General features: G+C 32.2%; 1 protein-coding gene and 2 non-coding genes across 6 annotated transcripts; 1 reads left to right on the top strand and 2 right to left on the bottom strand.

Annotated features, from left to right (window-relative positions):
* Positions 1-294: 294 nt before the first annotated feature.
* On the bottom strand, positions 295-367 carry TRNAV-UAC. The gene has a single exon. It is a non-coding gene; the product is annotated as a tRNA-Val (tRNA).
* A 703-nt stretch (positions 368-1,070) lies between these two features.
* LOC120174988 (probable NOT transcription complex subunit VIP2) lies at positions 1,071-7,195 on the bottom strand. 4 transcript variants are annotated; one of them, XM_039181706.1, is made up of 15 exons: positions 7,004-7,195; positions 5,466-5,570; positions 4,827-4,935; positions 4,573-4,751; positions 4,362-4,410; positions 4,029-4,247; positions 3,493-3,705; positions 3,312-3,407; positions 3,009-3,097; positions 2,679-2,807; positions 1,915-2,337; positions 1,760-1,812; positions 1,631-1,672; positions 1,391-1,535; positions 1,071-1,283 (listed from the first exon to the last, which is right to left on the bottom strand). In XM_039181706.1, exons 2-15 carry the CDS (start codon positions 5,481-5,483, stop codon positions 1,224-1,226), a joined length of 1,824 nt encoding a protein of 607 aa, XP_039037637.1. In that variant the 5' UTR covers positions 5,484-5,570; positions 7,004-7,195; the 3' UTR covers positions 1,071-1,223. The 4 variants fall into 4 exon arrangements, with proteins under 4 accessions (XP_039037637.1, XP_039037635.1, XP_039037634.1 ...); XM_039181704.1 differs by having other exon boundaries at positions 4,029-4,410; XM_039181703.1 differs by having other exon boundaries at positions 1,071-1,535; positions 4,029-4,410.
* Positions 4,827-4,907, top strand: LOC120174989. Its single transcript, XR_005521216.1, has one exon. It is a non-coding gene; the product is annotated as a small nucleolar RNA snoR35 (small nucleolar RNA).
* Positions 7,196-18,632: the final 11,437 nt, after the last annotated feature.

The following is an 18,632-nucleotide window of genomic DNA, read 5'->3' as shown; positions in this document are numbered from 1 at the left end:
TTGCTCTTAGACTTAAATCGAAATATTTGTTTTCATAATAATAACAATATCGCTTAACGTAAAAAGGGAATTGGAATTCTTGTTAATTGCAAATAATGTTTAACACAGTAATAGTACTATAAAGAAAATGTGTTTTCCGTAACAGGCTTGAAATGATGGTGTGTCCTCAGCACTTTTTCCACGATGAAATTGGAGTATGCCTTAAACGAAAATAAATATTGGTTTCGAAAAAGGAGGTGGGGCACGATGAGAGAGTCGAGCAGGGTTGGCGCATGCTTTGGTTTCAAAATGAAATGTTGCTGCCCAGGATCGAACTGGGGACCTTCAGTGTGTAAGACTGACGTGATAACCACTACACCACAGCAACTAGATATCTGTTGCTCCCTTTGTTTATTAACTAAGCAATATGAATTGTCCCTTATATTTTTATTCAAACCATTTTGATCACCGGTTTAAAAAAGAGCTTGCATTATCAATCAGTTCGATTTTAGTCCAACAACCGCTAACCCTTAATAAAAATATTCCATGGCAAGAAGAAGAATCCAAATCTATTATCCACTTATCGGTATCGAATTTAATTAATTTACATTCAAATTTAGATGATATTGCTTATACATAATTTGGATAACAAATAAATTCATATTTAACTTTTATAATAAAAATTATAGATATCCAACTCGTTATCTGTTAGTTATATCTATTTAGACCCAATATAACTTTCATACGATATATAAAATGATTGACTGGATTAATATCCCAAGTTAAATTGGCCTCAACTCAAAAGAAACGGAGGCCTTATTCTTAAGATAGCTGAAGCTATGAATGTGGCTATGCTCACTCGAAAGAGTTGGCGATTGCTCATGAACCATGATGCGCTCGGTGTGAAATGTTGAAGAAGAAGTATCTTGGTAGTTAATCATATTCTAAAAGAATGCTTCATTGCAGGAGACCTTTGGTCTTGAACAGCGTCAACCCGATTTTGGCATGGAATTATGTGTACGGACCAATATGAAAGGGAAACTATGTATATTGAGCAATAAAAATATTATTAATCCAAAATGGATATAAAAGAAGCAAAGAGAGCTGGTCATTGAAATTAGATCGCCAGGGACTTGCTGAAAGTTTCTAAATATTCCAAAAATACACTCTAATGTCCTAATGAATCATTTTCAAATACATCCTTTAGCTTTACGTCCTTAATTATGAGAAAGAAAACCACCTTGTTAATGTTGAGGTACAGCTGGTCTCTTTTCCACATACTCGTAATGGAAAACAAAATTATCCTGCACTTAAAATATATAGTCACCAACATTCAGCAACTAGAGTCATGAATAACAGTAAAAACTAAAAAGCAACATAATAATGAATTAGGAGATACTGTAGTTCCGACCTTTCGGATTGATTCAAATGATTTTGGATCAAAACAATGATAAGAACCTCTCTCGTATGTGTTCGTCTTCACTAGTGGCTCAACATTGGGAACCCTTATGAACCACATTCGGTGCTCCTTGTGGTAAAACCAGCCTCTATTGTAACTGCCAATAAGAGGAGTTAAAATGAGGGCTTGAAGGGAAAAAAAAAAGGAAAATGCATAAAGATTTCAACACAATTCATTCAGTCGAGAGCTTACAGTTCATTTGCGGCGTATAACTGAGCTTCGTCTTTTGGCATGCTGTGTTAGAAACAGAGAAGTTCAGATAACTAAAATAAGATCTTAAATTAAACAATAGGGAGGTAACAGATGTTAAAATGAACACACCTGTAAAATATATAGAACAATGTGTCCACTGTGAACTTTGAAAAATAACCTTGCTGCATGCATCAAAGGAAATCAGAGTTCGGAACTAGAGGAAAACCACTAATTGAGACAATTGCATTGAGTAACCAAAATACGAAATGTAAGAAAACACCCACATGTAAAGCAGGTGGTTGCTTAGCATAATAACATTGTGGTACAGTGAACTCTGGGTCACCCTTTGCTGGTTCATCAGACCATGGAGAACTAAAAGTCTTGTGAAGATTTTCCGATGAATTCAAATTCAACCCAAGGGTTGTCAGATCAATTCCAAGAGCAAGGGAAGTCAGATCAGGATTAGTCATTTTTATTAAACTCTGCAAACCAAGTAACCCAAATGGGTCGGGATTAGACTGCGTAGCCTGTATTGATTGCAGGCCAGATTCCCTAGATGATTGATTCAAAGCCAACATCTGTGGAAGACGAAACTGAGACTGGTTTTGGCGTTGCTGATATTGTTGGATGAGCTGCTCATAACCGACACCAGAAACCGTATTTGGCGAATTTAGAGTTCTTAGCCCAGTCCCAGGTGGTCCACTGGTCTGAACAAAAGATGAAAGAAAATGAACGACTCAAATATGTCCATCCTAAAGAAGTCAAATTTCTTCAACTTCCAATGCATAATTCTTTTCACATGCTGTTATAAGAAAAAAAAAGGAAGGGCAAATTTCACATTGTTCCGGTTTGACCAAGAGTGAATTGCAATTCAATCCAGCTGCTAAAACACACTCAAATATGGATTTTCAAATTAGAAATTAATCTCTTCTCCCAAGTACCATTTGAGAAAGATGCAATCCATAGAGATCTATATATATCCTTCAACCTCACAATAACCACTTGGTTACATTTGCAAGCAACCATTTAAAGCACCAGATTACTATACCTGTGAATGGTAGCTCGAATGTGAAGATGGGAATATATCTGAGCCATGAAAATGGAGGAGATCTTGGTTGTTTACAGGTGAAAAGGAGGCACCGCTACTACTGGCTGATGGACCATGTAGCTGTTGCTGCTGTGGGCAATGTGATGAATATGATCCACAAGTATTAGATAAACTCCCAAAATACATACATCATGAAGATGACAAAACATACTTTTCTAGAAAATGAAAAGGAAATAAATAACAAGCAGTAAATACAGCGTGCAATTACTTTAAAAGTCATATGAAAAAGAAAATAAACCATAAATTTTCAATTTTGTAAATGTAACTCACAGAGAACTGTTGAGATTGCATCATCGACATGGTATTGTCATGAAGTTGTTCCTTATGGTGCATATCCATTGCATAATCAGCATTACCACCTATACAATATCAAATAATGAGGTCAAGAACATCATAATGATTTTAGACAAAATAACAGCATCATAAGAATGAAGATATTAAATTAACAGAACAGTGCATAAATTTCAGTAGACAAAATATACTAGAAAGATCAAATGAAGTATAGATATAACTTAAAGCTGGACTTAAAAAGCGAGAAAGAAATAAAGCATTTATCAAAGAATATTTGTGCACCTTTAAATCCTGGTAAAGCAGGGAAATCCTCATTTTGAATGCTAAACTCTTGGTTTTGTTGAACACTGGGACTAAGACCTTGTTTTCTCAATGAACCTGCAAGTTTAACTTAAAATATTAAGACTGCAGCAGCATGAAAAAAAGACAAATGAGGAATCAGAAAGTCCTACTCTTCTGTTACCCAATTGTCCTTGAGGTCCTCCAGCAGAACTAGGACGACTTGTCAGCTGAGGGAAATCATTATTTATGTCAAAAGGAGAATTGTCATTTGCGTTCATGTTATTCAACATTCCCATAGAGCTAAGGTTGTTAACAGCTTGAGCATGGCTCTGGGAAAGAGGATTTCCAGCAGTAGGATAAGAATTGCCCAACATTGAAATCATGTGAGGAGATCCTGAATACAGAAAATGACATTCATATGAACAACTACAGCTAAATTAGTTCATCTACAAGATGCATATTCTATCATATAAAAGTAACAATCCATAAATATAAAACATATATTCAGGATCAACTAAGAATAGGAATCAACTAAATTATAATAACTGGAACTGACCAGAAAAAAAAATAGAGTGTGAGAGGTGGTAAGTTAGCCAAAAATTATGATCATCATACTCATTTGTACCCAAGAGCAACAATAGCTAGCAACACAGGCAAACAGAGTCTTCTGTTCAAGCCAACAACAAAATCTAGTGGTAATCATCCAAGGTAACGTACCCTGAGGAAGCACACCACTCATCAATTGATTCTGTCCCTGCACGCTTAAACTTCCAGATCCACTATTGACACTTAAATTCAGACGAGATGCAAGACCAGGTACAGATAATCCACCACCAGAGCTTATGCTCCTCCCAATGTTTCCCCCACCAACCACGTTTCCTATAGAACTCGTTATCCTAGAACCTGCATTTCCCAAAATTGGAGATACTCCCAATCCTGGGACAGCATTGCGGTTACCAATTGCAGCAGAGGAAGGGAGAATCCCAGGTATAGAACCACCAACTCCATTTGTGTAACTACTAAATCCAGGATTTCCTACAACACTAATACCTCCTCTATTTGTTACTCCTGAATATCCGTGGGAGCTGCCATGAGATAACTGCAAAATAGCCTCCATAACAAATTCAGTACATATTATTAATTTTCATTTTTGTATGTTTTTGTCCCAATGACATGCATGAAGGGTGAAGGAAACATAAATAACTTTTATTGCATTTGCAGCAACCATAGAAAGTCAAATCACAGTATGATTTATAAGCACCTGAGAAAGAGCAACAGGAAGATTATTTGATGCAAATCTTCCACCAGATAGGCTCCCAGTAGGTTGTTGAACCCCAGCAGTTGGAACATTACCTAATGTTGAGTTTCTTGATGTGAATGTACCAGGCATGTTGGGAACATTAAAGCTACCATGAATATTATGCAAACCCTGAATATTGCCTGCAAAACAAACAATACAAATTGCATGAGTTTCAAAGAACATAGTTGTGTGGAAATCCAGTAAAATCTACCCACCAGCATGATGGAAAACAGCAGAGGCTGCACCAGACTGACCAGAGAAAGATGTTGCAAAAGAACGTCCACTACTATCTGGAAGGTTTGATGCTGATCCGTTGATAGAAGACTGCAACCAGATATACATTATAATTTCCAGTTAATGGAAAACTTGTAATACAGAAATAAAAAATAATAACCAAACAGGAAAAGAATACTGACAACAGCCATGAATCACATGACACATCCAAATTTGATTTAAAGTTTCAATTAAAAAGATGGTAGACAATAATAGGAAGAATATTTCCGATCTATAGTTACTAATATTTCAAACCAATTGACATTTAACAGAGCACCATCGACCTATATAATCAATACATTTGTACTCTTAAGTTCCTAAAATCAGTATGCCAGAATGTATTGACATGGGAAAGTACATACAGATATGCATAGAAACAGAAACAACAGAATCCAATATGTTGCATCTACAAACTACATAAATATAGATCAGGTTATCATCAGCTAAAACAACTAAATTCACCTACAGAAGCCACATACTACATTTAGAAAAATAAAAAAAAAGGCAAGTCCAAAATCAAGATTGATGTTCTAAAAGATTGAAACTCTAAAAAAAATTGTTTTCAGTTTAAGTAGTGATACATTTAGTAACCCCGACATCTCACAAGTGTGTCAATAGGTCATGCAAAGAACGATTCCTCGTTGAGAAGCAAACCAGATTTGAGAAGCTGGTACGGAATATATAGCCTGAAAAGGAAAAGTAATTGCGATAAGCTGAACCAATAAACCTATTTTCTGTGACTTTCAATAAATGGCACCAGTAAAATGATGTCCAGCTAAGCTTAACGACATCGCATTTCGCTACAAACCGCTGTCTTTTCCACGTTCCACTCCCAAATAATGACTGCACACCGTATTTTCTCACATTAGATGACAACCAAAGCATAAAAATTCAAAAAAAAAAAATTACAATGTAACACGTCTTACTAGTTATGAAGATTTAAAAGCGGGAAAACCCTAAGACATTAATACAAAAACTTTGGACCTTGAAAACTTTTCACAATACTCAAAATAAGGAAATTTTGCATAGTACGAGAAGATTTTTCACGCTTATGAGAGCTGTTGAAAATGTAGTTCTAATGGTTTTTGAAGATTTTGATTCGTTGAGAAGAGTGAAGGATGATAAATTAGAGACTCTTGCAAAATGGTTTTCCAGAGTGGAAACTTGGTCTGAGAGCCTTGTGGTGGAGAGCCAGCGCGTTTGGCTAGTTTGCGAAGGTATTCCATTTTACGTTTGGAATTGAGATACTTTCAAAAACATAACTACTAAGTGGGGCAAGTTAATAGTAATTGATAATAGTTGTGAGTTCCCTTCGTCTTTTGATCGGGCGAAAATTCAAATACTCACAAATGCTCAAGGGAGAATTAATGAGTTGTTGGAGTTGAAGGTCGGGGATCATTTATTCAAAATCTTGGTGCATGAAGTTGATCCTTACTTCAAACCTAATTCATAGGTCCCTGAAGATTGCGATATTTCTTTAGAACTTGATCCTCCAATTGGATTGTGATTGTTCGACAGCTGTATTCAGAGGCATTTTTAAGTTTGTGATTGTAATTGTTGGTTTTTATTTTGCTATGTTATCTTACATCTTGAGGTATATTTTACAAGTGGGGTTATTGTTTTAGGTTTTGTATTGATGTAAGAACATTAAGGAAGTTTTTAACGAGACCTCAACTTCTATCAAAAAAACAAACCCTCCAAATAACAACAGTAAAACAAAATCAAATTTGCACCAGCCATACTAATGCTAAACATTTTAGCCTAAAAGAAGAGAGGTAAACAAACTAATCCCCCGTATTTCATTAAAGAGGTAATGAGGGGCAAGGGGAAAGACAACTAGTTATCGAAGATTTTCTGTGGAGAGTTAAACCTCATTTCCAAAAACTAAGATTTCAATAATTATAAAAAACTGAATGGGAAAAAAACACACTACTATTCAGGTCAGTTCAGTTGAGCTGATCGACCGATTCCACATTTTCCAGGGTTTCTCAGTACCTAAACAGAAACTTAAAGACACGGAGTCCACTATACCATTAAAATCCTTAAAACAATATATTCAAGAAAAATAACGTAAGACCGAATTTCAGAAGACAAAAATTAGTGCGATTGGAGAACGAACTCAGACACAAGTCAAGATCGAAACTCAGGAAAGATTGATGAAAACCTGAAAGGTAGATCAACGAGCAAGAGAGATCTTTAATTCTTCTCTATTTTTCTGTGAGCTGAGTCGAAGATCGAGTTTTTGCGTTTTTGCTTGGGCTCTAGTTTTTCTGCGTTTGCCGTGAATCGAATGAGCCGAAAGCCGAAAAGAAATGGCAGGGCAGAGAGAAAACTATATACGTTGTCGTTTTAATGATTTGTAATTGAAGATAAATAATGTTTTATCTTGGTAAATCTCGACTTAATTCAAATATTTTGGGCCTCCTTTGAAAGCCTATCATATTAATTTCAAGGTCAAACGATAAATCTAAGGATTTTAGTATAAAAATTATTTGAGATTATGTTGTGTAAATTTTAGTTTTATAAAATTTATATAATGTCATGTATTTTATTTTTATATTTAAAGATTTATAATTTAGGATTTATAATTAAAATGTTAGAATTTTAAATTTTAAAATTCAAATTGATATATAATAAATTTTAATTTGCATACTTATGTATTACAAAATTACTATTTCAAATAAATATTCTTAATTTAATATACTTTTGATGTTTACCAGTACACGTGTCACTTAAAAAAATTCATTTGTGGTGAATAAGTCATCTGACTTTAATGGTAAAAGTAAGATTTTTTATTTGAATAGCGACGTAGGTAAAATGTGTATGCGTTATCAATAGATTAATAAAGTTTTGAATATATATAATCTTAAGATGTGTATGCGTTATCAATAGATTAATAAAGTTCTGAACATATATAATCTTATAATTATTAAAATAATTTAAAATAAATAAATTAGCAAAAAATCGTTATTCTAACAAGTTCTGGATTTTAATAATAAAAATTCATAATGATTTCTAATGATTTGAAGTAAAACATTAAATTAAACATAGTAAGTGAATCCAATTATTTTATTCTGGCTGTTCAAAAAATTTATTTTAGTCTAATAACGAAATATTAAATCTTTTATATAATATTCATTATTTAAATCTTTAACGTAGTGAGTGAAATAAGATTTAAAATTTTGTTCATAATAAATGTAAACAATGTTGTCTGAATTAATTAATTAATTAAATAATAATAATTACATCAAAATAAAGTATTTAAGTTGACTTATAAAAAAATAAAGGATAAATTATACAAATGATCACTAATGTTTGAATCAATTTTCTTTTTCACCACTAATGTTTCAAAAATCACTAATATTATCGTTTATTACAAATTGGTTTATAATTTTTGAAACATAGGTGGTAAAAATAAAAACTTAGTCAAACATTAATAACCATTTGCGTAGTTTACCCAAAAATAAATCGCAGAGCTGAGTACCATGCATACACGAGAAGCATAATTGACCTAATTTCAGCCTGTTTTACCAAAATACATAGGAGCACGGAATGGGCTTGCCAGTTACGAATTGACCCGGCCCAAAATGCTCTTTTCACCTCCTAGATGTAATGAGTTACCAATGAGAAAAATGAATATTTGATTATAATATTTTTTATAAGTTGATTATAATATTAAATATTACAAAATAGTGTAAGTTACGAAATGGTCCAATCCTGATATTGGGAACATTTAATTAGAAGGGTTTATTACCAAAGTATATGTGTATTTGTTAAGTAAATTAGGTATGTATGAGCATATATTCTCTCATCATGGTTCATTAGTCTGCTGGGCACATGCCTCGACGTCCCACGTAATTAACCTTTAAGCATTACGTGTTCAACTTAGATTGGTCCATCTGTCACCACCACCTCTCAACAACTTTCTTTGATGTAGATTATTATTTATTATTAATTTACTACTATCTTCACATTTTGCAATTTTTTTATTTAACCCCTGATTAATAAATTATTTACATTTTATTTTTTGATAAATGGTGCTCGCGTAGACTGAAATCATCTTTGTCTTTAAAGAGAAAAATATATGAGATTTTGAACCGAAAATAAGTTTAACTGAAACACAACACGAATAAGTTTGTTTTTTATTGTTGAATAGTATTATAATATAATATTTATTTAAAAAATAATATATAGATAATGTATATGATTTATAATATAATATTTATTCCTTGAGGACCCGAGTTCGAACATTATAGATGCCAAAAGTGTAAACTTTTAATATCGAAATGTTGAGATATATATTTAAACATATATTACCTTTTATTTACCATAGATTAATCAAAAAAAATTATTCATTTACAATAAAAACAAAATAGATAATTATAAATAATTTTATCAATATTAACTGTATTCCCTTTTACGGTAAATACATTTTCTTTTCTTTTCTCTCGTTTCTTTTAATATGAGATATGTTTTTTTTTGTTTAATTAATTTTTTCTTTTCTTATAAAATGATTGATGGTTTTATATGCTCTTATAGTGTGTTCTTTGTATACTTTTATAACTCATTTTTTTCATGGTTAGATTTGGTATTACTTTTTCATATCCTTATTTAAATTTTTTGTTGACCAATTATTGTTTTGGTCTTTTAGGTTGGATACTAATAAGTTTCCGTAATCACCAAAATTAGGTCGTGAATGAATTGTGGTAATGTCATTATGTTAATGAGTCATTATTTTTTATATACTTTTATGTTAGTATTAATGATGTTTATCGTTCAACTTTGAAAATAATATTTATTTTTCTATCATTTAGTTAAACTATTTGGTTGAGTTGTAATAATTTTCTTGTTCTATTCAAAAAAATATTCTTTATTTGTATGATGTTTTTATTTATATTTGATTAGTTTTTGCACTCTGATAATTTTAAAGAAAATATATAAGGTTTTTAATTAATTTATTTTTTCCTATAATTGTTTTTATTATTATAGGATATTTTCTCTTCATTTAATAAAATTAATGATTACTTTTTATTTAAATAATTATTTTATATTATTGTTAACAACATGTCACTTAAAAGCAAACAAAATTTTGGTAAAAATTATTATTTAAATATTTTAGTATAATCACTTATTTCTGATCTATTGATCATCGGGTAATGCAGATGCAAGGCGACCCTCTCAATCTAATTTATTCCATTCACAAACACTAAAATTCAAATCATTGACCTTACTTAAAGGATCTATTGCCTCATCCAATGTAAGTGCAACTATAACTCTATATAAAAGAAGAAGAAGAAAATCTTTATTTATTTATGAAATATATTATATTTTTCACCACTACTTTGATACTACTTGTTTTGTTTTGGATACTAATATATTACTTAGCTCGATAGTAACACAGTATTAATATAATATTAATAACTGACCCCACGCGATTTCTTTGTCCCTTGTATTTTAGTTGCGTTCCATGCACGACTCGTTACGAGATTGTCGAGATGTTTATAAAAATAAAAACCTCGAAAAATGACAAGTCAAAAAGAGGAGAATATAATAATTGATAAAAAAATCGACAAAATATAATTGACAAATTAATTGTATTATATTATATGAATAAAAATATTTTTATTATTAGCTATAAGATATAGTGTGATGGTTACTCATATTTTATTTAAATTAAACGATCGAAAGTTTGACCCTTATATCTATAAAAATTGTTGATGGCATCAAAATTATATTGTTGGCAATTGAAGGTTTATCCTTTCTGAGTTGAACGAAAAATCACGACCGATGAAAAGATAGTCAATGAAAGGACGATTGATGAGAGAACAATCGTTGATTGGTCTCTTTATGTGAGAGAAATGACTATGAGGAAGAATATGAAGATGTAGGGTTGAATATAAAAGGGTCACCCCTTTTTTCGGTCTCAATTGAGGGTATTTATAGTGTTTTTAGTACATGTGTCAGTCGTATGCTCATCATGGCTATTTGTAGGCTAACGAACTAGACATATTTAATCGCCAGACTTTGGATTTTGTTTTGACATATCATGCGGATATGTTAGATGTTTTGTTTGCGTATTGCAGTTAACTAAACGTGTAACACTCTTAACCCGCATTCGAACCCAAATACAAGTTAAAGATGATATATTGTTTCTGTATAACATTTCCTACTTGAAACTTGTGAAAAATTTGTTTCTTTAAAAACTTCCAAATTTAATAATTATTATTAAATTATTTAATTACATAAATTCATAATGAAATATTTAATTTCCAATTCACATTTAATTTCCTGCAATTAAGCAGGTCTACGCTATTTCATATCACAATTAACACTACCTACTCAAAAATAATAATTCAATTAATTTTTATAATATAATTTATTACTAATCATACGTAACCACCTAACCACTTATCATATTTTATTCTTTCTTTATTATGATTTCTCATATTATATTACTCTATGATTTTAGTACAACTCTTATCATATATTTTTACATCACCATCTATTTATACAACATTTGTAATATTTATAATTAAATTTATCGAGACATCTACTTTATGGCTATTGTTTACCGCCACACAACCACACACTGACGACGACTATTATTATAGTTCCACATTAGGCATATAAATTTTCTTAAGTACATGTGGCTTGCCCTTAATCTATTCACAATTTAAATTAAGCAATCATTATATAATTATAGAAGATATTAATTAATATAAAATCTCATAAAAAAAAATAAAAACATCAATATAGAGTATTTTATGTAATAAGCACGTAAAATAAACTTATAATAGTATTTTTCTTTTACATGTATAACACTATTCACACACACATATACATGTTCAATTTCAATCCATTTAATTTATACTTTTCATATCGCATAACAATATTATGTAAGTATAAAAACATAGCATAAAACCATTTAATCAATTAAATAAGATTTAACCATATCATTTCTGTCGGAGCCGTCTTTCGGTTGGGCCCGAAATTGGGCTTCACTTAGGAAAATGGATTAGGAGTCACCACCGATAATTTATTTTAAGAATAAATGGGTTGATCGGATACCTTATTTCTTACCTAATCTGCGTCTTACCAAAGATGTGTCGGATTCGGGAGTCGGTTACAGTCAATGAAGGATTAGCACCCTTGAACTGCCCTTTCGGTACTACGTAATTGCAAGTTTAATTAAAAAGGTAAAAATCGATCCGAATTACTTACCTCTGATAATTTTAAAAGTGTACCCTTAAGAGATAAAATGTTAAACTTGTAAAAAGGACTAAACCAATAATAGAGAAATATTAAATTAAGATATTAAAAATGCACATATTAAAACTCATGATAAAAATAAGCTCATTAATAAAAATAAAAATAACCTATGTTAATTGCGAGATTAAATGTGAACAATTGAAACAAAGAAATAAATAAGAGTGTACGAATCCTATAAAATAGCTAAATAAATAAATAATATAAAATAATAAAAGACAAAAAGGAAAAAAGAAAAAAAAATAAAATAAAATAAGAAGAAAATAAAGATAAGGGAAAAAATAATAAAAAACAAAGCAAAACAGAAAAAAATCTACCATATACATATATATAATGAAAAATAAATAAATAAATAAAAATACAAAAGTATTAAAAAAGAAAAAAAACGTAGCAATAATAATAAATAAAAAAGAATATATATATATATATATATATATATATATATATATAAATGTTAAATTAAGTAAATAATAAAAGAAAAAATATGTATATAATAGTAATAATAATGGGTTAAATTAGAAAGAAATAAAATAGGAGGTAAGGTTTTAAAGAAAAACTCGGGATTACAACGGATTTTAGTGCTCAAAATAAGGAGTTTAAAAGAAAAGGAGGACCAAATATGGGATTTTCCCATTTCCTCGGTAAAACGCGCGGACCTAGAAGTGGGTCGGATCGGGTCGCGGACGGAGATTTGGTTTGTATAAATAACAAAACCTATAAACATCAAACCATTTTCCTTTCTTTGTCAAAGCCGATCAAACGAGAGAGCCAAAAATGCTCTCCCTTGTTATTGAGAAATGAAGAACAACCACCGTCCCATTCCAGAAACCAGTGGCCTCTGCCTCGTCGACCGCTCATCGGCGGTGGCCCACAAAAAATACACTTTTAAAAATCATTTTTCTTCACACAGTTCGAAATTCATATTTTTATTTTGAAAAATGGCCTCGGGAGGAGTAGATCTAGCTTAGATCTTCTCCAAAAACAACCCTTCCCCGGGTTCTCGGCCATTCAGTTTTTTATGGTTTCGAATCAAAAACAAAGGCAACATGCATGTGTCAAGAACCACCGAAAAGGTAAAATAATACATTTCTTTTTATTTCCTCTCGAACTTGTTACAAATACTTCAAAATCACTCTTTCTTTGCTCATATTTTCCTGGTATTTTTGTGCATAATACTTGTGTATTTCGTGTCCTTTGTATGTAAATGCTATGTTTATTTATAGGAAAATAAAACACCATTTTTAGTCTCCTAATCGAACCTAAAGTCTAATGTTTGTTGCTTGTTAATGTTAATGCTAAGAAAACCGACGAAGAACGTGCTCTCGCTGAGTAGGTGATGCGGCGCCGCTTGGAGGAGAAAATGAGAAAACCCTAAAATAGGGTATATTATAGACCCTGGCGGTTAGGGCGAGAGAAGGGAAAGCTAGGGTTTCGAACCCTAGCTGGACCGGTTCGGGTTCGGGCTCCCATTGGATCCGGGTCACGCGCGTTGGGTCGAATCACTATTGGGCTTGGGCGTTCCAAATGGGTCATGGTTGTTGGGTTACTTTGTAATGGTTCTGGGCCGTATGCTTGGGACTGAAACATGTAAAATAGTAAAATAAATAATAAAATATATAATATATGTTTATTATAATATGTATATATATATATGAATATTAGGAATCACATCCAGCTCAATTGGTAGAGCACAAGGTTCTTAACCTTGAGGTCGTGGGATCGAGTCCCATGGAGGGCATTTCATAATTTGGAGGTCTCCTACGGAAGCTGCTCTCAACCTAGTGTTGGGGGCAGCCTACTATCTTATCTCCCCCTTACCCCATTACATATGGGAACAATGGACAACCATTTTTTTATATATATGAATATTATTAATGTAACACATATGATGGGATAAAATGGGGTGTTTACAGCTGCCCCTCTTTGCTTATTATTGTGTAACGAAAATGGAGCAAAGATTAATAGACACAAATTTCGTCCATATCGAACGTCCTTTGTCATAGAGTTGAAATCTGATATGGAATCTGGTTTGTCAATTTAAATCACAAAATGACTCCCTCGTCGTGAGGTTGAGTCGAAACTGGAAAATTCTGAACAAGAAATTCTTCGTCGTGAAGTTGAAATTGAACTCAGAGTATTAGGAAGCGGCTCCTGTATCGTCTTTTAGCCCAAGATATTTCATCGTGAAGCTGATACTTGACTTGAAGACTTTGGTGTTTGTTAGGATTTTCAGAAGCTCAAATCGACAACCGGAACGGTTTGCAACGAGTGGTCGGAATGGTTTTGTGTTTAGGGAGTAAGGAGATTGAAAGATAGAGAATTACACAACAATTTATAGTGGTTCGACTTTCTCAACCAAAGTCTACGTCCACTACCTTAGCTCCTCACCAAGGATTTTGCAACAAATTCACTAATTTGTTCTTTCTTTTGAGGATAAAGAGTAACCTTACAAACTCCCTAGTTTTTCCGGGCTAAACTAGAACATTTCTCTAGCTTTTACACGGGCTAAGCTAGAACCTTTCCCCTTTACAAAAGGATAAAATATGTAAACAAGAAAACCTCTCTAAGGTAAGTGTTTATAAGAATTAAGCTCACAAGAGCAAAATATTTACAAGAGAAAGATGAAATAAGAATGAAAAACTCTTCTCTTGTGTTTGATTGCTTGGATGGTTGTTATCTTTTACTTCTTCAAGTGTCCTTAGCTTGTATTTATAGCTTGGAATGTGTTTGAAGTCGTATATAGTCGTTGGGGATGTTTTGGAGCCGTTTGGAGATGAGAAACAATTAATAAAACAGCTTGGAGCGTGGGGGGAATCGGTACCCCCTCATGGGGAATCAGTTCCCTAAGTGCAATCTGTTTTTGACTGTTAGACAGGGGGGAATCGATACCCCCTGGGGGGAATCTGTATCCCCTGGGGGGGAATCTGTACCCCCTGAATAATTTGATTTTTCTTGAAACCTTTTAAAAAGAAAATATTTTTGGCTCGATTAAGGCTCGAAATACTTTGTAAAATTACTTTAAAATAGTTTAAGTATAAAACACAAATTTACACTTTAGTAAGGATTAAAATGAACTTTGAAAGACTTGGAGTAATATTTTGATATTCAAATAATTACATCGAATATACTCATAAAATCTTTTGTAAAATCTTAAAATTCATTTAACTTAATTTGTTATATCGAAACATCAAAATGTTTTCAACAATCTCCCCTTTTTGATATAACAAAACATTTGAGTAATTTTAAGATTTTGAAATCAAGTTTGAAATTACTCCCCCTTACTTTAACACTTCTCTCATTTAACACCTTAACACTTCTCCCCCTTTTTGTTAAATCAAAAAGACTCTAATCTTTGAAGTTCAAAATAACTTTGGAGAGTAAGTAGTAAATTTAACATTTTAAAAATCATTTGAAAAATTAAAGCTCCCCCTCAATAAATGCATTCCAAATAAAATTATGCTTTTAGGATCTTGACACTTAAACAAAATTGAATTTCAACAAAGAATAACAAACATGTTAGTAGCACATGAAATTCAATACATCAAACTCTAAAATACTTTATGCAATATCAATTATTGAAATTAAGTGCATATGCATAAAGTTTTCCAAAAATGTTATGCATTTGAAAATTTTGATATCAATTGTTAGAGAGATATCATTTTCATTTAAACCACATGCATAAACATTTAAATTTAGTTAAAAAAATTTAAAATTTATAAAATTAAAACATTTGAAAAGTTGATATCAATTGTTAGAGAGATATCATTTGCATTAAAAGCAATTTTGACCTAAATTCCTTATGATGAACTAAAAATTCTAAAAAATCATTAAAACTTTAAAATGTTTATCATAAAACCTTTTTAACATACATGAGATTAAAACAATAATGTATAATTATTTAAAAACAAAACTCATGCATGCTTAAAATCAAATGAGCAACCCAATAACTAAAATTAAAAACATTAAGCTTAGAGGTTACCCATTCATTTTCATGTGTGGCTAGAGCATCTTGAATATCATCATTTTCATCACAATTGCTTCCACTCACCTACAAGAGACATTTAAGTAGATTTTGGTATCCAAATTGCTTTGGATCCTTGAACGTTAGTTACAATGCCCCTTGTTCATTTTGGAACCTATACTTGCCTAATTTTAAAACGTTTTCCTTCTTTCAAATGACAAGTATGTTCCATATGACCATGATAATGGCAATGTGAGCATTTTGCCATATTTAAACATAATAGATTGTTTTTAGAAATTAGTTATTTTTCTTTTATTAAGCTTTCAAACTTAACACCTAACTCAAAATTTTCTTTTTCTAAATCATTTATTTTGATTTTTGAAAGCTCTAAATTATTTTTCAAAATTTCATTTTGATTTTCAAAATCAACTTTTTCTTTCAAAATCAAATTATCTTTATTTTTGAGTTTTGAAATTAATTTCGTATATTTGGAATTCATGGTCTCAAATCCCAAAAACAATCTATTATAAGCATCTTGTAACTCATCAAAAGTAAATGAATTAAATTCATTTGAGTTAGAAGATACCTCGAATTCTTCTTGAGTGATCATGAGACATAGGTTGACTACTTCATCTTCATCATTGGAATCATCTTCATCATTGGAATCATCTTCATCACTCCAAGATGCAACAAATGCCTTCTTCCCCTTTTTCTTTAGAAGAGGACATTCATACATGATATGCCCCTTTCTTTGACAATCGAAACATACCGAGGGACTCTTCTTCTTGGTTGATTCCTGTTTCACTTCTTTGGAAATCATGAATCTCTTGAGTTTCTTTAAGAGCTTGATCATCTATTCTTTTTGTTTATCATCGTCTTCATCCACCTCATCACTTGAATCTTGATAGCTTTCATTGATGCCTACGTCCTCATTCTTCTTCTTCTATTTCTTCTTCTTCTTCTTGTTTTCTTCTCTTCCCTTTCTTTATCTTCCTTCACCATCATCTCATAAGTGAGAAGGGAACCAATTAACTCATCGAGAGTGAGAGACTTTAGGTTTCTTGCTTCGATAATGGTTGTCTTCTTTGATTGTCACTCCTTTGGAAGAGAGTAAATCATTTTCCTCACAAGCTTCTCATTTGGGATTACTTCTCCATATCCCTTGAGACCGTTGACAATCACGGAAAATCTATCTGTCATAGCTTTGATGTCTTCATCGGGTTTCAACTTGAAGTTCTCGTAGCTATGGTTGAAAATATTTTTCTTTGATTCCCTCACTTCGTCGGTTCCTTCATGAGTGACTTGGAGCTTATCCCAAATATCTTTGGCACTAGAACAAGATGAGACTCTTCCATATTCATTTGGGCCTAAAGCACAAAATAGAATATGTATAGCCTTAGAATTAAGCTGAAAATTTTTCTGCTCTTCGCTACTCCAATCGTTATACTTGCCGGGTGGAGATGAGTAACCGTCCATGATTGAGTACCAAGCTCCTAGATTGTAGGATTGAATGAAGTACATCATCTTATTCTTCCAATCTGCATAATTTTCTCCATTAAAGAAGGGTGACTTGTTGACCGGTTGTGAATCCATATTAGGATATTCTTCAAGATAATAAGCACCGGAGGAAAAAGTCATTTATTTGTCGGTTGCGTTGGGAATTGGTAGAGATTCTTCGAGGATCGTCTGAAGGTGGTTAAACATTCTTAACGAGTTAGGCTCTGATGCCAATTGTTAGAATTTTTGGAAGCTCAAATCGACAATCGAAACGGTTTTCAACGAGGGGTCGGAACGGTTTTGTGTTTAGGGAGTAAGGAGATTGAAAGATAGAGAATTGCACATCGATTTATAGTGGTTTGACTTTCTCAACCAAAGTCTACGTCCACTGCCTTAGCTCCTCACCAAGGATTTTCCAACAAATTTACTAATTTGTTCTTTCTTTTGAGGATAAAGAGTAACCTTACAAACTCCCTAGTTTTTCCGGGCTAAACTAGAACATTTCCCTAGATTTTACACGGGCTAAGCTAGAACTTTTCCCCTTTATAAAAGGATAAAAGATGTAAACAAGAAAACCTCTCTAAGGTAGGTGTTTACAAGAATTAAGCTCACAAGAACAAAATATTTACAAGAGAAAGATGAAATAAGAATGAAAAACTTTTCTCTTGTGTTTGATTGCTTGGATGGTTGTTCTCTTTTACTTATTCAAGTGTACTTAGCTTGTATTTATAGCTTGGAATGTGTTTGAAGTCGTATATAGTCGTTAGGGATGTTTTGGAGCCGTTTGGAGATGAGAAACAATTAATAAAACAGCTTGGAGCGTGGGGGAATCGGTACCCCCTCATGGGGAATCAGTTCCCTAAGTGCAATCTATTTTTTACCGTTAGACATGGGATAATCGGTACCCCCTGGGAGGGAATCTGTTCCCCCTGGGGGGAATCGGTACCCCCTGGGGGGAATCTGTACCCCCTGAACAATTGATTTTTCTTAAAACCCTTTTAAAAGAAAATATTTTTGGCTCGAT

The sequence above is a fragment of the Hibiscus syriacus genome, unplaced genomic scaffold (genome assembly GCF_006381635.1).
Source record: "Hibiscus syriacus cultivar Baekdansim isolate YM2019G1 unplaced genomic scaffold, ASM638163v2 tig00112131_pilon, whole genome shotgun sequence".
Lineage (NCBI taxonomy): Eukaryota > Viridiplantae > Streptophyta > Magnoliopsida > Malvales > Malvaceae > Hibiscus > Hibiscus syriacus.
This window is presented reverse-complemented; position numbering and strand designations above follow the sequence as displayed.

Coding starts and splice junctions, on each gene's coding strand:
- LOC120174988 (XM_039181703.1), bottom strand. Junction 4,752..4,826: donor TGCTGTTTTCCATCATGCTG/GTGGGTAGATTT, acceptor TTTGTTTTGCAG/GCAATATTCAGGGTTTGCAT. Junction 3,098..3,311: donor TGCTTTACCAGGATTTAAAG/GTGCACAAATAT, acceptor GATATTGTATAG/GTGGTAATGCTGATTATGCA.